General features: G+C 42.6%; 1 protein-coding gene across 1 annotated transcript in view; it reads left to right on the top strand.

The window, feature by feature from the left end:
* Positions 1 to 25,011, top strand: part of FOXK2 (forkhead box K2) — a 47,439-nt gene that overhangs the window by 8,660 nt on the left and 13,768 nt on the right. Inside the window, exon 2 of the mRNA XM_017834833.1 lies at positions 23,890 to 24,169. Coding sequence (XP_017690322.1) covers positions 23,890 to 24,169 — 280 coding nt within the window. The remainder of the gene's footprint in view (positions 1 to 23,889; positions 24,170 to 25,011) is intronic.

The following is a 25,011-nucleotide window of genomic DNA, read 5'->3' as shown; positions in this document are numbered from 1 at the left end:
TATAATATACAGTGATTCTCTGAAAATTCTTGTTCTTCAAGTAAGTCACAGATACAGGTCATGAGGTATAAGCTGCTTAGTTCTTGTGTTGATAAGAAGTCAGGTTAGTGTGTAATGGAAAAGGTGTTTACACTTTGTGCTGAACTTAAAGTCAGATTTTCTAAATCACTTTTAAAGAAAGGGAGATGAACTTGTGGATTTGATTCAGAAATTATATGGACAAATTAATGTATTGACAGAAGTGGCTTTTAAATTCTGATTTTTCACTGATGGGTTGTGATATGGGAACAGATATTTTGCTTACCCTTTTCCTTCTTTTTTCCCTTTTCTTCCTTTTTTCCTGTCACAATTGGGAAAAATTAGTTTGATTTCCACTGAGGCATCAGTTTTCTCAAAAAGAAATGTTGGTGTCTTAGCACAGTGTACAGTTATTTTACTATATCTAAGGTAAAATCTGATTATTTATGAAGATAGAAACACCGTTACCTGGCTTGTTTGTTTGTTTTGATGTTCTTTGTTGTTTTTTTAAGACTGAGAATACATGAAAAATTGGGGTAGAATATAACTTGGGCAGACAAGGCCTAAACATGCAGTTCATATACTTGAGCAGTAGACAGGCTTGTTGGTTAAATCAGTGCAGTAAACACAAAGGGAAGGTGGTTGGGAAGGATAAATGATGGAAGCTGGGTCTTACAAAAGAGACTTTCCCTCCTGGGGTGATCCCATGATCTTCTGGCCTTTCCAGGCAGGTGAAGGCCTGCAAAGCAGTGGGGGAGACAGAGAAATAAGATGAAAAAGAGTAAGGCTTAGAGAAGAGAAGGGTGAGTGTACTCAAGTGTGGGGGGCAAGTTCAAATTTGAACCAGAGCAAGCTGATTATTTAAGCAAGTAAAAATGCCTGTAAAAATAATGGTAAAGATGATGAACACTCCCAGGCACATGGGAGATTCTTGGGGTTGTCCTGTGCAGGGTCAGGAGTTGAACTCTGTGATCCATGTTGGTCCCTTACAACTCAGGAAACTCCGTGATTGATTTTAGCATCATGCTCTGCACAGGTTAGAAAAATGGAAAAGGAGAATTCAGTCACTGCATGGGAAAGGTGAGGACACAGGGCCAAGGTGTTTTGCTTTAGAATAGAGGCAGGGAATTTGTGGGGTTTGTAGTTGTGTGAGGAGAAGTGAGAGGGTTTGCTGGGAGCCTTGAAAAAGGACTGGGAAAAGTTGAAGATCATCTCAAGAGCTCAAGCCGAGAGGCAACACAGTTGTTACAGTTCCACAATGTGAGGAGGCTCTGACTTGGATATTTAATGGGGAGATGTGATTTAGAAGAATCTGGGGTCTCCCTCTTTAGGAACACGGGCTGTGCTTTGCTGAGCATCGGAGCTGATCCGGTGTCTCGCTGCTGCTGAAATGGAGCAGGGCAGGGAAGGTCCTGTTCTCTGCAGTGCTCCTGACTGCAGGTTGGGCTTGGCCTTGGAGCTCATCAGATGTTCCGTGAGCCACTGCTGTCTGCTTTTTCTGCTATTTTTGGGTCTTTGCTGTTGCATTGAAGTGGCTCACAGAGAGCTCTGGCAGGCAGTGGAGCTGGCATGGAGGATGTGGTGGGCCTGCACAGGCTTTGGGCAGCAGTCAGCTGGCTGGGTCTTGTGGAATTGTACATGAAGGAATTGCAGTTTTAAGAGCTGTTACACTACATGAAATAAAAATGGAAAGGAAAAGAAAGATCCAAACCAGTGTAAGACCAAAACTAATTTTGGTGTATTAAAAAGACACTTGCAGTGTAATGTAAAAATGTTTTAATCCTGAGAGTTCTTGTGACAGCATGCTCTTGGATAAAGAGGTATGCTTACTATTTGTTTTAAGTTAAAAAATTCAGAAAAAGGTGAATCTAAGACTGGACACTGAGATGACTCTTTTGTGTCATACCATGTGCTTTCTGGCTCTCCTTTTTCAGTCTCTCCTTAAATGTGAATACATAGAGAAAACCATGAGAGAAAAAGGATTACAAGTTCCTTGGTTATGGATCATCTCCTAGCAGAGGCCAGTGTTAATGTATGGTCTGCATGTCATGTGCTGAATCGCCCCATCTCCTGCCTAAAGCCAGGCTTTGCTCCCCAGCTCACTAGTCCAGTTGGTGTTTTAATATATTTTAGAGCAGTGGAGTCACAAGCTCAAGGGAAAATGGAGCACTAAGGATATAGTGGAGGTAGATGGCCCTTTTTAAAATTTTATGTGGTGTTTCTGTTTGTAGTGTGTGTGTGTCCCAAAAAAGCCCTTTTATCTCGGAAGGCAGACTTCCATACCTGTGAGGCAGGTGACTGACTAGAGCTTGTGCAGCTTTCTATCGACTGCCTGAAAGAAAAGCACTATTTTGAAGATAATTGTAAAAACCTCTCTGATTTTTACGTGTCCTTCATTGCAGGGGCTGCATATACCCACAGTGGGTTTTCAGGAAATATATAAATCTGCTGAAGTTGACAGTGCAGGTAGATCAGGTGTGATTTGGATTTCCTGCATTGCCTTTGAGGCCTCAGCTTGATAGGTTGCAGAAACATCTCAAAGTTGTCATTGGAGAGGGCTTTTGGTGTCCCTTCTTTGTGCAGGACAGTAAATCCAGAGTGCCCTTGAAGGCAAATGTGCAGTCAGTAAATGAGCTGAGCTCATCCAGCCTTCCAAAACCCCTTGGGTAGCAGGCCTGGAAGTAGCTACATTGGTTTCCTGCTCTGATGGAAGTGGCTGCTCACTCCAAGCCTTTCTCCAGGGGGAAGAAGTTCAGCTTTTCAGTCAAACCATCACTTGGAGGAGGAGCAGATGATAACAAATACCATCCTTCATTTCCAGTGCAGTGTTTGGGGAACTTGGGTGCTGACATAGAATAGCAGGAGTGAGTCACAGAAATGATCATCAGTCAAACCCCTGTTTATCACTTCCACAGGTGTAAGCAGTCAATAACAGCATGAGTAGAGAGGTGTTAAAGGAAGCAGAGTTACTTCCTTTCCTTACACGTGTGAATGTCCTGGGTGTGGCTGGGTTAGGCTCAGAGGAGGTTTATAGGAGGTGTTGTGCCTGGTATGGTTTATCTGGATATGGTTTATGGTTGAACACTTGTTTTGGGGAAAGCAGCCGAAGCACTTGTGTGTAAACATGACCCAGGATGTTCTGTCAGAGGGATTGGTGGCTCTGGTCCTCTCTGCCCTTTCATCTCACTGAATGTTTTTGCTTTTAGTAGCATGAGGTGCTGCAAACCAAACACTGAACTCTTATACTGTTCAGAGGCTATGAAACCCCTGCTTTGGAGAGTGTGCAATATAATCTGAAGTAACTTTATTAAAATTACTAGATTGGGTAATAAGATTCTCACAGAATGATGAAATTCATCCTCATGCAGTCCTGCTTCCAGTGGTACTATCAAGATCAGAGGACAGCCCTTTTCCTGGCACCACTTTTGCAGCTGCATCACTGAGTGGAAGAGAAACGCAGCAGTTTGAGGTGGTTCCCCTGTGCTGGGAACGTGGGTTCTGAAATGAATGCAGAGCTGAATTCAGAGTGTAGGGTGAGCTCTACAGTTTGGGGTTGGGTAGAGTATTATTCATTCAGCTTTCTAGATATTGATAATCACCACAAACCTTTTGGACCTGGGAAGCCCAGTGTGTGGCAGTTGAAGTGCTCAGGCGCGTGTGGCAACTCCGGAAAGAGGTGCAATAGGTAAAAACCACAGGAGAGGTTCAGTTGTTTGTTTATCCTCTTCAAATGAAATCCAAGCCTTTGTTTTTAAAACCTTTTCCTGGTATTGGTCTGTCCATAAAGCTGAGAAATGCATTTTATTCTGTATGATCAGCAAATTCCAGAACCCTTTAGCAGCGCTCAAATGCCTTGAGAGCCCTGGCAAGACAAAACACCCCTGTGCAGTGAGAGGTGCAGAGCTGTGCCCTTCCTTGCCTGTTCCATTGCTTAGTTCTCCACTCATTGCATCCCCTTTTCTGTTTTCCTGCCTCCTGAAGGATTGCTGCACTCTGGGGAGTGCTGCAGGTGGAGCAGGATCATGGAGGGCCTTCAGGAGTTCTTGGGAGCTGAGGTGTACAAGGTGGTGTGAGTGGGGTGAGAGGGAGGTGACAGCAGCCAAGCTGACAGCAAAGCAGGCTTTTCCAGAAGGCTTTCATTTTTACTTGTCTTTGCTTGAATATCCAATTCTGTAAATGTCCAGCCTTTCTGTAGCAAAACTTTCTTCACTATAACTGAGATTCTGCCAGAACTCTGTTAAACTTTAAAAAAAAAATTCAATTTTCCTAGCTGTTTTCTTTTTTGAAAGTTTTCCTGTGGGCTAAGGTGCTTTTTTCTCAGAAAGTATTTTTTCCTTAACTGCATCATAGGATATAGGGAATATTGCCTGATTCAGACAGAAAAATTTGGCACTAATTGTTAAACTCATCTGAAGGTTAAATGGAAAAACTCATTCACAGTTGGGAGAAGAACTCAGATCCTTCCACCTTCCCCTGTTTTAAACATGCAAGTCAAAATCAAAGCAATTTGTGATGGAAATTTTAAATGTCCTTCATGCATTCTGGCCTGTTGTGAATGGCTTTTTCTGTCTCTGCAGTGCAGCCAGAGCACTCCTGCCAGCACACCCTCGTACACAGATGTTGACTTTCCTGTCAGTAGTGAAACAGCCCTGCTTGTTTTATGGGGTGGTTATTCTGAGGCTGGAAGATTGTTGAGCCTGGAAGAGATCACTAACCCCAGCTTGCTACTTAGCTATAAATAAGTTTGGTCTGCTGTGGACTAGTAAGTACTCAAGATTCTTACGTGAGGTTATTCACTATTATCTGGGGCTATCAGCAAACTGGGTGGTTTAAGCCTTTAAAGAAAACAAGCATGCAAGCCATGGCAAAGAATCAGATGAGCATCTGAATATAAATAATTGAGCCCTCAGTCAGAAGGATAAAATAAAATTCTGTAAAAGTTTTAAGTTTGGGGTTACTGTTGAAAAGTTATTTTGGCTTAATAGTAGCTGAAGGAAAGATTATTCATATTCGTGGATGTGTGTTCTTTGAGAGGCTGGAACGTTGCTGTAAAGTGTGACATAAAATAATTGAACTTCATCTGAAGAGCTTGAAAGCTTGGTTATGTAGAATACAAAATAACCATAGTGTGGGAAAGTGTGATTTTGACTATTTGGAGAAATAACAGGGAGAAGAAACTGAGGAAGGTGGTTTAATAAAAAATGTTGGTTGTAAAAATCGGGCGTTTCCACAGTTTTTGAGGTGGAGATAAAAATCCTACTGTTGTGGAAATGAACCTGAGAGATGTCAGTCTAGGAATGTGTTGTCCAAGCCTCTTTGTCTGGGAGGCTTGGGAAAGCAGGGTGTGTTTTTGGTAATTCTCATAATACTCCTGTGATTCCATTATTTTACTGAAAGGTGTTGATGTGGCTCATCCCCAGGGTAAACTCATAAACTCGTGTGTCTGCAACTTGTTCTTTTTGCAACAGCATTTGATAGCACAGGGTTTGGTGGTTTTCTTGTTCCTCCAGTTAAATTCCTTATCTGGAAGGTCTAAGTAGTTTAGGGTTAATTATTCTCAGATAAATATAGGTAAGTGCCAGGGGGGTTGGGAGCCTGTTGCAGTGACATTGCACTTGAGCTGGGACATCCCTGGGCTCTGGGGAGGGAAGTGCTGGTTACTGGATGTGTTACACCAGCACAGTTTTGTCCTTCTTGTGACTGTTTTGGTTTTGTGGGAGCTGCTTGTTCAAACTTTGCCCAGGAGGTTTGGAGAAGAGAATATATGTAACTGCCCAATGTTTTTTTAGGGATGCTTTGTGGTAAATAAATTGCTGACTGAGAACACAGTGACAGTGTGTGATACAGAGAGAGCAAGGGCTTGGGCTGATCGAGTTCTTCACTGAGAGGAGGAGACTTTTATTTTTAAATCCAGAAGGCCCCTAGATACTTGTGATGGTTCACACCATCTTTAAGTCATTAGAATAACCCTCTTAAAGATTTTCTAAATGGAGACAGGATTTGACTCCTGCAGGTAATGATTTAATACAAAAACACAAAGGAAAGAGCAATTGCTTGGGAGGGATTTAAAATGAAAATACTACAGGACAGGTGTTGAAAAGGAAGTAAATAGATCTAATAGCAGGCACTGGTTTGGGTGCAGAAGGGGCTGATTTGGGTCAGAGAGGAGCAGACAGTGGTGGTGATCCTTCCTCAAAGGATCTGTGTGTCAGCACAGAAACAACATTGTTGGTAAGGCTCCGACAGAAATGGAAATGGCTGTGGAGAGGGGAGGCAGAGCTGGCTGGTGCAGAAAGCAGGTATTTGAAGCTGCATGTTTGAACTCCATCTGAATCAGGTGTTTTTTCCCCTGTGTTTTGGAGTCCTAAAACTACACCAGTGTGTTTGCCTGTCATCTGGGCCGCGGGTGGCATCATGTTCTGTGTCGCTGTGTTTGAGATGTGAGTGCACAGCGGGGTGTGCTCAGCTTCAGGGGGGGCTGCTGGTGTGCTCCTTAAATGTGTGCACTGCTCATCCAGAGCCTGGATCCGGGCACAGAGTGGCCTGGAGGAGCCACGGACACCACAGTAGTCATTTTATGTAATCTTAGATAAACTGAGTCTGCTGCTTTTAAAAGTTGCTTCCCGCTACCACTGGTTACATTTAATATAAGCTCTTGAAGTGAGCGAGCGCCAAGCAAAGCATTGTTTGGAGTATGGAGAAATAACCTGGGAGCCAAAATTAGCCCGTGCTCATGTGGAGTGGTGTGTGTTTCGTCAGGGCTGCCCAGATCACGTCGTCCCTGAAGGCAGCACATTTCAGTTTTAAATGTTTGAGCTGTTACAACATGGAACATGCTGGGGAGTGGTGCCAGTAACATACGCTGCACATATGACCAGCACATGCCCCACTTGAGCCCAGCCCATCAATTATTTACTTTTTGTTACAAGCTGTTTATTTTTGAGAGGTTTTTTCCCCCTCTGTCAGTGTCAAGCGCTGAGCCTTTTGTTTCCTTTTTTTTTTTTTCTCTTCCTTTCTACTCTTGCTGTTGATTCTGTGTTTCTAAAATTCTCTGCTGTGTTTACCCCCACGCCTGTTTTGTGTTTGTTTTCTCAGGAAGCCATCCCTGGTCCCTCCTGTGGTGGTGTCATTGAAACTGTGGAGACCAGGCTGATTTATTTTCAACTTGAAATTGAGAGATAAAATGACCTTATACTTAATCTTTTGGGACTTGGTCTATATTCATTAGTTAGCTGTGATACCTCTTCTTACTGTAAATTTTTTACTGTTATGTTCCACATCTATGAAATGGCAGGTTTTCCCCTCATCCCTTGCCATCTTTGGTTGGATAAGTGGTCTGAAGCAGACACTCCATAGGCCTCTTCTGATTTTTAAACTCATTTTTGATGACAGCTTAAGTTCCCAGACTGCCTGTGACTCTTCACTTGCAGCATCTCTGTGCTGTGGATTGTGATACAGAACCTCAGAGCGAGCACTGACCCAGCCTGACGGGCTGGGGAGCTCTGGAGAGCAACAGCAGATAAAACTTTAATGTACATACAGATACATTTCATCTCTGCCCTCTGTTTCATAACATTTTAGGGAGTGTTACCTCTCGGATGGGATCAGGCTTAACACAAAATTAATTGGACTTGGTGAGCTTTTCAGAATGAATCATCTTGTAGTTATTTGTGTGCACTGTAGGTAACAGGCTTAGCATTGCATACTTCTTTATATAGATTATTCTTTTAAATTCAGTTTTCTCCTGAAAGGGCATTGAGTTGAAGGATATGCTGTTACAGAAGACTTTTGCTTCTCATCTGAAGTATATTGGTAAACTTAGTTTTTCAAGCATTTGCAGTAATTAAAAATATCCTTCTCACTGTTCCTGTTCTTAGAAGCTTGCTTTTTTAATTTTCATGTCTGATTTATACAGTAGTACAGGTTCATTAAAACATGAGCGTTATAAAAACATATAAAGGAAGATTCAGGCCCTGCAAATAAACTATAACTAACCCTTTGGTTCCAAGGTTAGTTAAAACAAGCTAATTGGGAGTTAAAACTGAAAGGTCTGTCCTGTCCTGTGTGTGAGCTCTGGTGTTCACATCGTGTGCTCAAGTCAGATTAGTTTACTGGTGGGCCTGAAAAACAATCCCTGGGAAGAGAAGGGGAGAGGCAGGTTTGGGATTACTTTTCTGACAAGTCAGGAGTGCAGCTTTTTCCATTACCAGATGGGAAGATATTAATAAGATTGGTAAAGCAGTTTTATCAGCATTTCATAGAACCATAGAACTTTTTAGTTGGAAAGGACCTTTAAGGTCATCGAGTCAACCATTGACCCAGCACTGCCAAGGCCACCAATGACCCATGTCCTGAAATGCCACATGCACATGGCTTTTAAATCCCTCCAGAGATAGGGACTCCACCCCTGCCCTGGACAGCTGTGCCAGGGCTGGGCAACTCTTTAGTGAAGAAGTTTTTCCCAATATCCAACCTAAACCACCCCTGATGCAACTTGAGGCCATTTCCTCTCCTCCTGTCCCTCGTTCCCTGGGAGCAGAGCCCGACCCCCTCCACGGCTCCCCCCTCCTGTCAGGGAGTTGCAGAGCCAGAAGGTCCCCCCTGAGCCTCCTTTTCTCCAGCTGAGCCCCCCCAGCTCCCTCAGCTGCTCCTGCTGCTCCAGCCCCTTCCCAGCTCCATACCCTTCCCTGGACACTGTCCAGCCCCTTGATATCCTTCTTGTTGTGAGGAGCCCAGAAGTGACCCCAGGATTGGAGGTTCCTCAGCAGTGCCAGCACAGGGGATGGTCACTCCCTGCTCCTGCTGCCACACTATTCCTGATCCAGGCCAGGTGTCACTGGCTCCCTGCCCACCTGGGCTGATGTTGTGCTGACCAGCACCCCCAGGTCCTTTCCCAGCAGCAGCTCTGCAGCCTCTCTGCCCCTGCCTGTGGCACTGCAGGGTGTTGTTGTGACCCAGGGGCAGGACCCGGCTCTTGGCCTTGTTGAACCTCTCCCTGTCGGCCTTGCCCATGAATCCAGCCTGTCCAGGTCCCTCTGCAGAGCCTTCCTGCCCTCAGCAGATCAGCACTGCCCCCCAGCTGGGTGTCACCTGCAAACTGCCCGAGGATGCCCTCGATCCCCTCGTCCAGATCACTGATAAAGATATCAAACATGGGCCAATGTGGAAGTTTTCTGCTTGTGGGAGATCATTCTTTGTGATTCCTGATCCTGTCTCCAGGGTGCAGCTGCCTCCTTGTGCTCTGGCACCACTAAATCCCTTGTTAGCTGGTTCTCACACTAACCAGAGAATTTCCTTCTTAAAAATGTTCTTTATCCGGGTCACTTGGTGCTGGGGTAGTCAGTTGAATCCCTGAGGGGCTTAACAGCCAAAGGTGTCCTTGGCCACCTACTCCACAGGCAGGAGAGATCCAGGGTGTTTCTCGTTGCTGGGTTCACAGTCATAATTGTGACCCACAGACCCTGGAATAATAAGAAAAAGGAAGTAAATGGAGACTACTGATGAAGCTGGACTGGAAAAGCAGCAAAATCGTGCTGGTACTCTTTTTAGTAGGTCCAGACAGTGTGACTGATGGTCCTGGTCTTGCACTTCACAGGTGTATCTTTGAACACAGATATTTGATAACCACTTCCTGTTGAACTTTGTGTTGTGTTTTTTGAACAGTGATGAAGAATTTAAGGTTTCCTGTGTTATTTCAAGCTCTTTGCATCAGGTGAAGGTGTTCTGTCCCGTTACCTGGACAGTTCTTAGGGAAAAGTCACTGATTCTTCTGGCACATCCACATAAACTGGTGTTTTCTCAGGAGAGAGAGCAAAACTTGAGTGTAAGATACAATTTTATAACTGAACTAATTAGTGCTCGTAAGGCCTTTCTGCTGCAATTCCCTGGGATGATTAAAGGAGTGATAATTTAAAAATATCTAATGCACCTTTTTGACTCTCTCTAGAAAACATGACAAACTCGTGCATTAAAGTCACCATTTAATGAACAATCTATGCATGTGGGGGGAAAAATCGTGAATATTCCTTTTTTTTGAGGAAGGATGTTAAAGAACATAAGTTTATAGAGACTGTTTTTAATCATCTGAGATGTCTGTTGTCTTAGTTTTCAGCTTTTCTGACTTAAAGCCTGTACACTGTTGTATACTGGGAACGTGTACACATGTTATTAGAGTGCAGGTTAAGGCCATGGTTGTGCCCTCCAGAATTGTTAAAGGGTCTCTTAGATCTTCATATTTTAATCTTTATCATCTCCATTTTTGCTTTGATTTTTTTAAATGGAATTTAAAATATTAGTCTTTTACTTTTTTCCAGATGGGTGTTTCTAAGATCATAAAATAATTGAATGTATGAGTTAAAAATGAGGGAAATGGGCTCCAGATATGTAGTATTTGTTGCTACATCTGTATTTATGATAACTTTAACATAGGGGCCACCTTGGGCATTATGGTAAATTCCACACCTTTGTGGTGCTTCCTGTACTGATATAGGGATTTAAATATATATATGTTCTCAGGATAAAAGGTTTTTTGTTACTATTGACAGAAGTGTGGTGTAATGCTGGACACATATGGGAAATGAGGAAAAACTTTCTGTAACTAGGGATTAACATTTCATTTCACCATCTCTCTGAAATTCTGAATCTTACAAATATCAGTTTTTAAGGGTAAATGGAAACATGTTAATTTAAGTGCTGTGAAAATTAGTGTTTGCAGTTCTCTTTATGCAGCAGCATATGCATGGAACTCATTTACATCTCTTCAGCTCTGCCAGACAAGTGGATTCTGCAGTGGAATTTTGAAGAAATCCCATCGCTGATGAAATTGTTAAATATTCAATCCCACGTTCCGATTTTACTACAGAAATGTGTGATTTTGTAGCAATCAGTACTTGTGCATGACAGAAATTAAAGAGCAGCCAATGGCCTCCTGGTGCAGGGAAGGTCCAGCAGACAGATGTGGGGGGTTTATGGTGGATAATTTGGAGGAGTTTGGGATCTGACAGTTTTGACAGTCCCACTGAGGGAAGGGCTCCCTTGATAAACTGGGGAAGCCCGACTTGAGCAAATGTCACTTTGCATTTCCAGGAGGGTGAAAGTAAAACATGTTGCCTTCTCTAGATCTGGGAAAGCTTTGGAAATTTCTGCTCATCCAGGGAAGTTTAATAGTTTGAGCAATGCAGCAGAATTTTCCTCTGTCCAAGAACTCTTTGGAGTTGATTGCAGCTTGCTTTTTGTTCAGCATTTCAATCGTTTAATAAACTTAATGGCATCAGTTTGGCTGCTTAAGAAGAAGAGAAAACTCAATATTAATTTTTATTCTGGAAGTCTCTGCTAATATTGTGTCACTACCCACAGCGTTGCTTTGTCTCTGACAGAGAGAAAGGACCAGAGTTTAAAGCAGAGTGAAACAGTGTATTATATACCAGAACCCCTTTTTTTTCTGTATAGATGTTATTTTTTTTGAAAATTTAATGCTCTGGAAGAGCTAAATCACAGAATAATAATAATAAAAGGTCTGGAATTTGAAGCTAAACCAAAAGAAACTATTCTCAAGACATGGTTTATTATCAGAAAACCTCGGATTGGGGTTGGTTCACACAACCCACCGAGATGCTTTTGTCATTGCCCTCCACAGCACGTTCTTTGTCCCGTGGGGTTGATCCAGTTATTGTGGATTGTGGTGCCTGGCTGCAGGAATGCAGATGGAGTGAAACCAGGCTGAGTTGGGTACAGCAGTGCCCTTGATTCACACAGGACAAGGAATAAAAAGGAAAGTGGAGATAGTACTTGCCATGTATTTGCCTCACCGAAGCAGTTTGGTTATTGCAAAAAAAAATAAAAAAATAATTGATAGTCTGTTTTTTTTGGCCAGTGAAAGTTCTTGCATTTTCATTCCATTGGTATGGGGCAGGGTAGGAGTATGATTAATTAAAAATGGTAGATATAACTTAGATAAACAAAATTAAAGTGAGTCCTTTGGTATCCCCAGGGGTTGGGATGTGTCCTGGCTGTTGAGCAGCTCCAGTGGTGCCTCACAGGGACATTTGCAGGTGGTTCTGCAGGGGACAGGTGACAGGAGTGAGTAACACTTGTAGGAACCTGGCAGCTGTTTGCCATCTGGAATGAGGAATTCTTCATTGCTTTCCTTTAGTAATAAAGAAGAGTAATTTTTAATATTTAGGATATAAAGTTTAGCTTTTCCTGCTTAATTTTTTGTAATTACTTGAAATACTGTTTTAATTTTCTTCTCTTTGATAGTGGGGAAAAAAAGTCCTGCTTCCCATAGAAGCACAGGTTTGTGTAGCTTGGCATCTGCAAATTCTACAGTATTTAACTATGGATTTAACTTAGAATGTATGCATTTCATGTGCAGATTTCATGGTGTAATAGTAAAGTAGTGATGAAATGAAAATTCCTTTAGCTCTGTTTGGGAGGATGTGATACATTGCTCAAGATATGTGTGTGTGTTACTTTTTGCCATGAAGGCTTCACAGCCACGACTTTTGTGCTCCTTGAACAGCTCCTCTTGTGCAACAAACTCTGATTAAAATACCTCAGTCTAATGTAATGAAATAATCTCCCTTTTGCTGAAGATGTGTCTCTCACCTGATGTTTTGCCTCTTCAGGTGGTTGTAGAAGGAAGACCTGGGGGACAATCCAATGGTTTAAACAAAGATTGGCTGTTGGGGAAAAATATGTTCTGTTCCCAGCTCTGTTGCACACTTGCCAAAATGCCTTGGCCAAGTCACAAATCTGTTTAATCTGTTTTTGAAAATGGGGATAATACTTCATGGGCGGGAGCAGGGGGATGATGATGATGAAATTTCAGTGCTCTTTTCCAGCACTTTTTATCAAGAGCTCTGCCTTTTAAAATGGATCCCTTGGGGTTGGAAGGGGATTGCTTGGTCTGCAGGATAAACTCCCCAACTCTCTCTCTGCTCCCTGTTTTTGAGGACTACTGGTGCTGGTTTTCCTGGTGCTCCAGGCTTTCTTACATGCACTGTTCCTGTGGGAATGCTGTTATCCCTGACCTTTGGTGTTGCCTTGGAGTGCAAAAACCACTGGATATAAGGAGCTGATGTGTGTGCAGTGCCAGTGTGTTCTAATCAAAGGTGTTATAGAAAGGAGAGCAGTGAGTTTAGTTATGGTTGAGACCTTGAAATTAGCACATATGGGAACACATAACTTGGTTCTGGAAGGTTATTTCCCTTTATTGGTTCAAATTTCAACCTTTCAAAGGGAATGGTTTGAACAGTTCCTTACTGGGAGTGTTTTCTTGTGTAGTAGGTACAGTACAGCTTTTAAATTCAGATGTAATGATGGTTTTGCTTACCTTTTTGAAGCAAGATTGAACTGAGGTGACTTCAACTTACTAAAACATCAGCAGATGTCTACATTTCAGCTCGAGTGGTTTTCTGCTGAATCAGTCAATTAGCTGGAGGTACCAGTGGCTCCTGATAGCAGGTAAGTGGAGCTGTTGTGGCTGGGACCAGAGCTGATGCAGGAGGCAGGGAAAAGGCTTTCCTATCCCATGAAACCATCCCTGAGGTCAGGCTTTTATTGGTGAGAGCCTGGTTGGTGCCTGTGCTTCAGGAATCTTGGCTTGTATTGTTATTACCGGGTGTTGTTTGGAGGGGGGTTCATTTTGCTTTATAATGAGGGGAGGTGAGTGAGAGTCTGTGTGTGTGTGTGTCTACACCTAAACTCCCTTTAAATCAAGGCAAAACAGCCACTCCTGGACCTGGTTTCTCCAAAGCACATCAGGCCTTTCCCTTCTGTGGGATGAGCACCGTGAGGTGTCTGTCCACTTTCACTGCCTCTGGAGACAGATGCTGAACACGGGGCCGAGTTGAACACTTGGGGACATCAATCCCATCAATCCCATCAATCCCATGCTTCATGTTTCCGTGCTGTCCCCTTTCCGTGTCTGTGCTGCTGCTCCTTTATCAGTGCAGTGACAATGCTTGGCCTGTATTCTCCTGCAGACTTTTATTGAGTCTGTTTTTTTATTCCTGGACGGATTTCCACTTGCGTGACTCTGACCGGTTCAGTCGTGTCTGTTGTTTTTATTCCCTTTTATCCTTCTGCACTTTCCTGCTGCCCCTTACACAGCCCATGATTTGAGAACTTGGCATGGCCTCAGAACAGCTCAGGAGGAGGAGGAGTGCTTCTTGAGGGATGTTTTCCAATAACAACGTGCTTGTTGTAGATTAAATAGTTTCGTTACTTTGTGGCTTTTCAGACTCTTTGGCGTCTTGATTGGTTCTTGAGTGCCCCCACAAGTGAGGAAGGAACCTAAATTTATGGGACAGTGTAGAGCAGCCAGTGCACAGAATGTACCTAGAGGGTGTGCACATTCCCTAGAGAAGTTTTAGGAATTTGCAAATAGAAGAAAAAGTGAAAGGTAATTTGAACAAACATTCTGCAGAGTATGGTCGGTTAAAAAAAAAATCATCGCAGAATATCACATAAAATCTGGATTTCTGCTGAAATAGCCAGCCCAGCAGTGTCACCACAGTGAAGCAAGTATGGAATGGCTCTTGAACATCAGCCATCTTTAGGTAACTGTGAAATTTAATTAATGCCCCATAGCTGTGAGAGAGGAGGCTGAAAAAAGCCTGTTCTTCGGCCAGACAGGCAGATTTAGGGGGGAAATGAAACACTGCTATCTACTCAAAGTTCGAGTGGTAGGAAGCAGTTTTTGTCACTCTTCAATGGCCTGAGTTAGTCATGGATTTCTGTGTCGAATAAAGGGCTGTGCTGCTCTTGGAAGCAGAGTTCTGTCTTGAAAAGGCCACCTAAAATAAACGTTGCTTCCTTGATTGGGGAATAATCCTTGTGTGTGCAGGCCTGCCTGGGTGGGTAGCTGCTCTCTTGGTAAGGATTAGGAGGTTTGGGCACAATTTTGCACTGGAATGCAGGTCTCTGATGAGGTAATCAATGAAGGCTTTTGTTACTAAAGTAATGTATGAGTCACAAGTGCTTTTTTTATGGTTATGCTTGCGTCAAAACACATCATGACAGCACTTGTTCACTGTACTCCTCCTCCTGCCTTAATTGTAAGGGATGTGAGATGCCAAGAGCTGTCTGTTTGGCTCCCAGCAGTTTGCTTTGCTTTGCTGAGAGCTTCCTGTTTGACACTGAATCATATTATTAGAACTTCAGTGTTTCCACGTGAACCTTTGCACCCCCACGAGTACCCCGTGACTGAGGGCACCTCGAACTAACCAGCTTGGTGGTGAAGGATGGAGTGGCTTTGGTTTGTCTGCATCAGCTCAGCTCTGGTTGGAAATCCTGGGCTCTGTGGAAAGTTTGGGAATGGCATTTACTTTGGTGAAAGTTGGAGCTTGCATGTTTGATGATAGGAAACCATTGTTAAATGCAGTTATCTGGAAGGAAGAAGAAATGATAATTGATTTTTACTTTCCCTGTTGTGAGTGTTTTGTTTCTGTTTTTTTAAGCAGGAAACTGTTGTGTTATGGAATGATGTATGTAGGCTCTGTTGGGACTCCAAATAGCTGTTTGCAATTTGGCAAAGACAGAGGCACACAGTCTTTTGGACAAATTTGAAGTTGTTTTTATAGTTTAGAAGGAAATGTAGGGATTGAGACCACACAACCTGGCTCCGCATACGGCTTTTGTGTACAGAGATGCTAAACACCCGAAAATGCAGTGTTTCCATAGGCGGAGTTTCTTTTGTGTTCACAGGCTGGGGAGCCTCAAATTCCAGAGGCATTACATGAGCAGTTTTAATGAATTAGTGTCTGGTTTTCCTGCAGCAGATGTGACAAGCAGCTTTATAAGCCGCTTCCCATCGATCGCTGTTTTCCAGCCCTTTTGTGTCTTTCTTTTGCTGAGAGAAAAGCAGGGAAGAGCTCGGTTTCTACAGTAACTGCTGCCTACACTCCTGCCTGCAGGCCAAGTGCTTTCTCAGTCCTGCAGCCTGTGCAGGGCTCCTGCATTGAATTTCTGTACGTTTTGTTTGGGTTTCTAGTTTGTTTTTTCTTTTTGCTCGTTTAAACATTTTGCCCTCCAAGAGGAGAGAGGAGAGTGCAGTGGGAATTGGTGATCTGGAGATAGGTAATTTTAATTAACCACAGCACACTGCCACGACTGTAAGATAACCTAAATGTTTTTGCTGCTGATCGATAGCAGTGTCTGTGTGGTTGGGATGCAAAGAAAATGAGGTGCCTGGCTGCTAAAACAGGAACCTTTGGACATTTGTGATGACACTTTTGTGATGCCTGTTCCTGTAGCGTAATAATGCAGGGCATGTCTGAGGTCAGCTTCAGCTTGCTAATAGAATTCTTTACATTTGCAGCAAAATTTGCTGTGGTGGAACAACTCCACACGTCATTTCAGCCTAAACTCTGAAACACTCCTGGAGAGATTGTGAATACAGGGTTAAAAATACCCAGTTTCTCATGACGTCAGCTCCGAGTGGGAACGAGCTGAGCACCATTTCAGACAAGGTCATGTGTTTATTACTCAGTTGGTGTTTGCTGCTGGTGCTTCAGGAATGTTCCTGTTGTCGTCATCAATATTCTGCTGTCATAGGATCATTTCTTGACGCAGGCATGCTTGTTCCAGACCCTTCTGAAGGCAGGTCAGCACCGTTCCTGCAAGGAATACCAACCAACAACTTCCCATACTGCTTATGCACTTGCTAAAACATGAGCAGGGAAGTCTGGAACCGAGGTTTCCCATGGGGGAGCCATTAATTTACAGCCAGATCGTATTTCCAGCCTTTGCTTACAATTTGGTACAAGTGTTTTATTAGGCAGCTTGAATTAACATGAGGCTACAGCAATATTTCATCCCTTGTGATGCTGCAGAGATCTTTCCTTTTGAATCTTAAGACATCTGAGAGAGTAAATAGATCAGGAATCTTCAGGGTGTTTTCCATCCTGCTCGATGGAGCACCTGAAAAAACACCCAGATCCTTGTGAAAAGCTCAGAAGGAAAAGTCAAATTGCTGGTTTAAAAATGTTGAGAGTGTTTTGTTCCTCCTGGCAGCAGAGGTCGAGCGTGCCATGGAGCCCTGCTGCTCTCTGTGGGGGGGACGTGCTGTTCAGTTATTGATCCTTGGGCCACAGAAATCAATGGCAAAGGATGCAGAGAATTAAGGGGAACACGCACGAGGTCGGGATTCACTCCCCAGAGGAAAAAGCTGCCACTCTTTAAATGGCAATTGCTTTTTGGGTAACCTCTAGAAGTGTCCTGACTAGTAATGGCCAGACGTAATTGAATGTAAATTAATGGTAAATTAGCCACATCAGGACTTAGTTTCAAAGCAGGGAGGAGGAGGAATCCATCCTACCCCAATGGGGTGTGAACATGGACCTATAGGAAGTGATGCCCTGTTCTGGCTGGGCTGGGTGCTCACATTTCCCACAGGCTGTGGTCAGCTGCAAGAAGGACATCAAAAACTTCCTAAAAACCTACTGGAGGAGTTGGGCTTTGTGTGACATTAATCTAAATATTATAAGTAAATTTTTTTGATCACCATCAATAGAGTAAAACAGGTACTCCTGGAGAAGCTTCACAAATGCCATGTTAAAACTAAAATCTCTGACAGGAGCACAAGGTGGAACCTCTTGTAGGTGAACAAACACCTGCATAAAAAAATTGCCCATGGGAAAAAAAGTTCTCCCTGTTTAGGACAATAAGAAAATAATTATGATCTGATGAGTGTTGTAATATACTGGATCAACTTTTTTCAGTGTATCCATGGTAAAATTTCCTATGCTCTTAGCATTTTTCCTATTATTGCTTAATGTAATCCTAGGAAAGACTTTGTAAAACAAATATCTGAAGAGTTATTTCTGTTTAAAGAGTCAAAACAATTGCTTACTACAAAAACTTAGGGGATTTTTTTCTAGTAACCCCTGTTTTATTAGAAATGATTTAGTGGTGGGAGTTTTCAGGTGGCTATTCAATATATGACTATTTGGATGAATTTATAGATCTACCTTCATTATTAGTTTGGAAGCCCAGATTTTTAACTGTTGGGTATTTTTAGATTATCTTGAAATAAAAGCTGCAGTTCAGTTCAATTTGTCTTCTTAATAAGTTTTGGTTTTGTTGATTCTTTCAGATCTAAAGGTGATGACTCTATTCAGGAAATGGACTGTGGTATTGACTTCCAGTTCAATTAAACACAGCCCAAAGTCTTAAAAATAAATTCTGGATCTGAATAATTTAGTATGCCTGCTCTTGGTGTTGAGCAATCAGAAACCTTTCGGTTTAAAATCCAGGAGATGAGGAAGTTAGAAAGTTTAATTGTGTATTTTTTTGAAAAGGGTAGGCTGAGTAAAGCTGCTGCTTTCTCCTTGGTGTGGGAATTGTTGCTTTTTCCAAGTTATCTGAAGTTACTTCTTTCAGGTGTTCCCAAGACACAGTCTCATCTCATCTCCCAGGTTTCTGAGTGTTTTACGTGTGGCAGTTTGATGGGTGAGAGGAACCTCTTTCTGTAGAGATGCACCTTTTTCTAGGACACAAAGGCACCACACACAGGCTTTACAAAGACAGAAAAAATGTAATTATACTTCAATGTTCGAAGCTTTTTTTACCCCCCATTGCATTTCTAGTTGTATTTGTTAAGACTCACCTTTTAAAAACTGGTTAAAACCCCTAGCTGCATATTGTTTAATGCATAATTGATTTCCTAATAATCCATTGTGATGGAATCAATAATAAATGAAGCAGCAAATGGAGAAAAGGTGATGAAATTGGGGTTCTTTGTGCTTTCAAACTGGTGGGGCCTGGCCTTGTCCTGGGAGGTGACAGTGGACACACAGAACTGGTGACAGACTGAGGAGGGGAGGGGAGCACTGCTGGGGTGTTCAGGGACCTGGCACACGGGGGGGGTGAGAAGAGGCTAAATGACCTCGATTTTATTATTTTTTTTCCCCTGGAGAAGCCCAGAGGTGAATCTAATTGCAGCTTGAAGGGGAGTTGTAGAAGAGCTGGAGCCAGGCTGTGCTGACAGGTTGGGCACAAGCAGCTGTAGCAAGTTGCAACCAAGAAATCATACCTGAATTTACACAAATATCAAAAACCCCTCCACCAGCTGAGAGTGTAACTGTAGGAATGAGTTGCCCAGCTCTATCCTTGGCTTCAAAATTCAGTGAGACAAGGCCCTGAGCAGCCTGGTCTAACTGCTTTGAGCAGGAGATTGGGCTGGACCCCTCAGAGGTCACTTCCAAACTCAATTTCTCTGAAGTTCTGTTTGAAAGATGTAAAAAAACCATTTTTGCCTGACTTCTAAAATACAAATGTATCAAAAGTGGGTTTGGAATTGTGCACTGTAGTACTGGTGATGAAGTGTCAGTGTGCACATCTTCTACCAGAACTATAAATGAATGAGTTGGCTGTGAGAGTAATTTTTACTGGAGCGAGTGGAAAGACCAGCTGGGAAGTGGGTCCTAAGCAGGGAGGTAAGAGGAATTAGAAAAGGGATTAGCTTCAAATCTCCCTTCCATGGAAGGGAGGCCATAACCAGTGTGGTGATTTCCATGTTTCTTTGTTAAGTCACCGATCAAAATAGCAGAAGGAAGTACAAATAGCATCATCTTAGAAAATAAAGTGGAAAGGCTGTGTTTAGTGGTGGAGATGTTGATGATGACCTCTGCTTCTCTTTGTGGGGGTCACCACTGCTCTGAACAGATTTGAAGTCAAAAATCGACAAGAGCAATCTCCCAAATGCTGACTGGGTTCTTTTGAGGGTCTTTGGTTTGTAATGTGAAAAGTTGAAGCTGTCCTTGCTCTCAGTAAATCAACAAGAGTTCAAAAGCCTCGTTGTTCTTTTAGATCTGCTTAAATCTCAGGGGATCCTTAAGTTACCTGGGGTTCAGTGTCACAGTCAGTGTGAAAGAATTGAACTGCACAGTGTGAACTGCCATGACTGGGGGGGTTCTCAGTGCTGAACCCTCATAATCTGTTGGAATTTAAAATCTGGAGGTGCTAATAAAAGAGCAGTGGGATGGCAGCTGCTGTCCAGTTTTGGTCCTGGTTCTTGAGTGACAATTCAACTGGAATAATTCAAAGGATACTGAGGCACTGGGTGTCATAGCAAGGTTTATGTACAGGGAGAAGATTGAATTCCTACTGCTCTGTTTTGGTTTCCCAGATGAAGACAGGATGAAGTTCCTCATTTTCAGTCAGGTTTTCACACAGGCAGAATTACGAGTGTATCATTAGGTTTTCCCTGCAGTACAGACAGAACTGCTGAGGTGACATGACAAAATATTAGAAATACAGATGAGACAAAACTGGACTTGACACATTTTCCCCTGAGACACTTCTCTGACACCCTGCAAAGTTGCCAAACTCTGCAGAGGTCCTGCCTGGATCAGCATTGCTGTGTTTGCTGGGAGCTGCAGAGACAGGAGGAGTTTTCTAGGGAGTAGTTTGGTGCTTCTTGTCTGTTTTCCAGTAGCCAAACCAAAATGAACATTTTTTTTTAATTTAAAAAAGAATAATTAAGGCAGTGAGTTGCATTTTAGTTGTGACACCACTGTGGTTCCCTGGATCACACACTGGCCTCTGCTGTGATGCTCCATAGGAAGCACAAGGCAAGGACTCGTCGTTGTCAGGAAATGCACAGCATTATTTAACTGCAAATACTGAGAATAGTTGTTTGAAATACATAAAATACAAAATTGGCACCTCAGCTAACTAGTGCAGTTGTGTGTTTGTCACGTGGATACCTGACACACTTTTTGCCATAGAACTGCTTAAACGTGGCTGCTTTGCAAATGTCTGGTTTTAGGAACCTCTTGGTGGCTCTTTTTGATTTCCTGCTCCAAATGGCATCGTCCTATAAAGGCAGGATGGTGGTTAGATGAGGTACACAGAGTTGACAGCTTACAAAACTGCTTCTTTTCTTTCCTTTCCTTTTTGCCTTTTTTTTTTTTTGGTAAGTGGGTTGTCTGGATGAGTTTCTCCTCCAGCAGCCACCCTGTGGTAGCACATTGTGAAACTGCTGTAAACGCTTTAAACTGTAAGTAAAATCCACTTGGGCTTGTTGAGCTCTAAATGTTGGATGAGGTCTCTCCCTGTGGGTGTGCTGTGGTTTTTGTTTAGTTCATTGTATAACTAAAGAATATGCCAAAACCAACTTGATTCTGATCAAATTAGAACACGTTCTGTACTTTGGTTTTGGAAGTAAATGTCATACATTTGCATAAATGCAATTTATTCAGGAATTCCTTTGGTTAGTACACACTCTTTATTCTGCATTTTGGCTGAATTCCAGCTATAAAAATAGGCTTCTGTTGAAAAAACCTGTTTACAAATATGAATCAATTGACAGATGTGGTCTTCTGATAATGCTCAGGTGCTTGCATGCTCCAGCCAGACAGGGATTTGTGAGTACGTCGTGTCTTCTGTACCAACACTGTCCTCTCAGGCTCAGCATGGGAAAGGCAAACTGCACTGGTGGTGCCCTTGGGTTCTCTTGTAGCTCGTGACTGTAAGTTCCAAGTTTGTTTGGCACAGTTATGACCTGTGCAATACCCCTGGTTGGCCAAAGCTCCTGGTTTGGGGCTGCATTTTATGGCTGGTTTTTTCCCCACCTTGATCAACGTTTGAGAGCCTCAAATCCGGGCTCTGCTTTGAAACCTGTGCTTTGCTGTCACCCAGGTCAGTGAGCTGCCCTTGCCTTCAGGTGCCACAGGGAGATGATGCATCCAGAGGGTGCAGCAGTGTAAGAAGGGAGATGTTTTAATACATGTGCCTACATGGAATATTGAAGGAATTGTCGAGTACATGTTTTCTGCCTCTCCATATTTGTAGTACTTGTATTAAGTTGTGAAGATCCTACCCATCCACCTTCTCCCCATCCTCACCCTGGTCTGGCACTGTAGGACTCAGGTTGCTCAGTGTTCTGTACAAGGATTTTTCAGTGGGATGAAGGAACGAGCACCTAAAGCGATGTCTGGTTGTTCCCACATTTTTCTTGAGTTGAAATAAGTTTGGCCTGAAAATATGGAAGGTAAATTTTTCAGTCATGAAAGACATTGGACAGGTGACTAAAATTTACATCTGTCTCTGTGTCTAACAGATGTTATTGTTCACCTGCTCACAGGGACTTCTACTTAATCTTTGGCTGCTGTCTTTGCATACACTTGAGGAGTGTTGTCGTTATTGCTGATTAACTGAAATGCTTAGAAAATAGTTTTATTACCAAAACAGCCGAGACCTCTTTCCACTGTCACTAGAACAATATAAACACAAAATACATCCTCCTGGAAAAAGGAAAGAACCGAGTTGTTACTGAAGATACTAAAAAACTCCCCAACCCAACCCAGAAACGGGTCCACTTTAACTTCCTCGCTGAAATGCGAGCGCAGTTTTTTGGCACAGATTCTGTTCCTAATTTAGTGCAGGGAGCGTGTTTCAGAAATAGGTCGGCTGCTAAACGCGGCCACGGTCCGTGCTGAGGAGTGAGACAGAGAGAAAAGGAAGGTCACTGTGGATTCTTTCTCTCTCTCCTGATCCTTGGGTGTGTATTGTAGGGAAGAAGAATCACTGCAGTGCGTGTGGCAAGGGACACAGTGAAAATCAAATGCTGCCTTTGTTCTAGAAACATCCTTAGATTCGTTTTAAGAAATAAAAGCCAAAACACAGGAGAGTTCATGTTTTCAAGGCTACTCCACAGCTGAGTGTTCCTTCCAATTCTTACATCACTTTTATGTTTAATATATTTTTCCAGAGAAATGAGCACTTTTTATTTACAGCCTATCTCGCATTCGTAGCTCATTTCTCACCTCTGTTCCAGCATGCTCTTGTTTCCTTTCTGTGTAAAACCAGATCTACCTAGAAACACTTAAAAAAACCCAAACCAAACCCAAAACCCAACATTTTGTGAGGTTTGTTTCTGGGTATAGTGTCGTTGGAAAGTCCTTTTCGTCGTGTGGGAGGTGTGTAAATGTCATTGTGGGTTTAGTGTAGTCTGACAGCTTAAGAATGAGGAGATAGTAAAGTTACTTGAACTGTAGTTTTATAGATGCTTTTGTTGAAAGAAAATTAAGTTTCTTGTTTGCTCAATCTGTTTATTTACTGAGAAGTTAGAAGCAGCTTGTCATGTTTAATTGGATTCAGTTCTAAATGCTGAGAACAGGGATGTAGAAAGGAGAATACTTAAAGGTGCATGCATTGTGGTTTAAATTTCAAATTTCTAAACAATTGCACGTTGTTAATTTATTGTTAGTCATTAAATTTGGGCATGTAATCTCTGGCAATATATGAAAATGGGCAGTTTATTGAAATTGGGTCTTAAATTCAGCTCTGAAAAAAAGATACTTGAATGTAGTACTACAGCAGCAATATACTCTGTAAATGAGCAGAGTTAGTTTGATATATGTTTAATTTAATAGGTATTTTAAGAGAAAAGAAATCTCTTAGACCAACCCTATGAAAATGAGTAGACCTCAAATTGGCCAACATTTATGCTCCTGATTAATTTTGCTATCATGGACCTACTTGTTCATTTGCTGAAGCTGTTCTTTGGCATCATAAAATAATGGGCTTTTGTCTTCAAAACAAACCAGCTTTGGGGGCTGGTGCAGGATCAGGGTGAACCTCAAGAAATTTGGAGACAACACATAAGGTGCCCTTGTTAGAAAGGATTTCATTTGTCTGTATTCCTTTCCAGATGTCAGAGTTGCTGACTTGGGGATCTCTTTCTGGTCACGTTGATCTGTCTGTGATCTGTAAATTGGAGATGGTTGTGGGTAATTACATAAGATACCGTAGCTTTTAAATTCTAAATGAGCTTAGGTGGTACGTGCAAGTTATGCAGAAAGTCTTACATTGTGTAAACAAGTGGCTCATATATTTGTGTGTTTGTTTTTTTTTATTTTCCAGCTGTACTTTCAGGTTTCCCAGCACAAACATCAAGATAACATTCACAGCTCTGTCCAATGAAAAGAGAGAAAAACAGGAGGCCCCAGAGTCCCCAGTGAAGCCTGTGCAACCCCAGATCTCTCCCTTAACAATAAACATTCCAGACAACATGGCTCACCTGATCAGCCCTCTCCCTTCTCCCACGGGAACTATCAGGTATTTAAACCCTGCAGGTGGGATGCAGGGCCATGGACAGGCTCAGCACAGCTTCCTCATTCAGTATTTTGCTTTTGAGGTCAAAGTTTGGTTGAAGCTCAGTGTTACCTGCCCTGGAGAAACCACCTTTCTGCTGACTAATAACACAGTTGCATGAACAGTCTGTGATATTCTGATTTAACAAGTTAAATGTGTAACAGTCTGCTCGGGAGCTTGGTATTCTTAGAACAGTAAGACAGCAGATCTTTTTCTTGCATTCCAGCTGATTAAGATTGCTTTTTGCTCTTGCATGCTTATGGCAACACTTCAAATAAATTTAAATCACACCATTTTTAAACATTCTGATCTGTCACTGTTGCCCCAAAGTTCATCACTGGAACAAATGGGGGTTTGGGTTATCATTAGTGTGGAAAACGGACTGATCTCTTACTCCAGGAGCTTTGTTATTGATTAGTCACTGCTGGGAGTAAACAGGCATTTTACTTAAAAGCCAGAGTGAGATGCAGGCTCTGGACAGTGCTCCAGGGGAGTGGGATCTGGGATTTTCCTTGCCCTGCAGCTTCAGTTGGTAATTGTAGCCATTGACCGACCTGTTACTTGGGACCAAACTCAACTAACACAAGCAACCCGTCCCTACAAAGCAGTAAAATCAGTTCAGATAGAATTGTTGAAATTCCTGGGAAGTTCAGGAGCAAAACTTCCATGTCAAGGCACTGAAAGCTGGTTCAGAGTCACGCACGTGCCTTTGAAAGCGTTTTTTTTGTCCCCTCTCACTTCCTGTGTCTTCACTGGAGCAAAGGACTGTTCGTGCTTGCTTTTTAAAAATGTACAACTTGTTAATGAAATTTGAATGTAAGGATAATTGAGTTCTTTCATGCTTGCCAAGATCTTGATCTCAATATTGGAGTGTTTAATGACATCTGTATA

Source organism: Lepidothrix coronata, unplaced genomic scaffold (genome assembly GCF_001604755.1).
Source record: "Lepidothrix coronata isolate B3197 unplaced genomic scaffold, Lepidothrix_coronata-1.0 Scaffold242, whole genome shotgun sequence".
Classification (NCBI taxonomy): domain Eukaryota; kingdom Metazoa; phylum Chordata; class Aves; order Passeriformes; family Pipridae; genus Lepidothrix; species Lepidothrix coronata.
The sequence above is the reverse complement of the archived record's forward strand: the minus strand, read 5'-3'. Positions and strand labels throughout refer to the sequence as shown.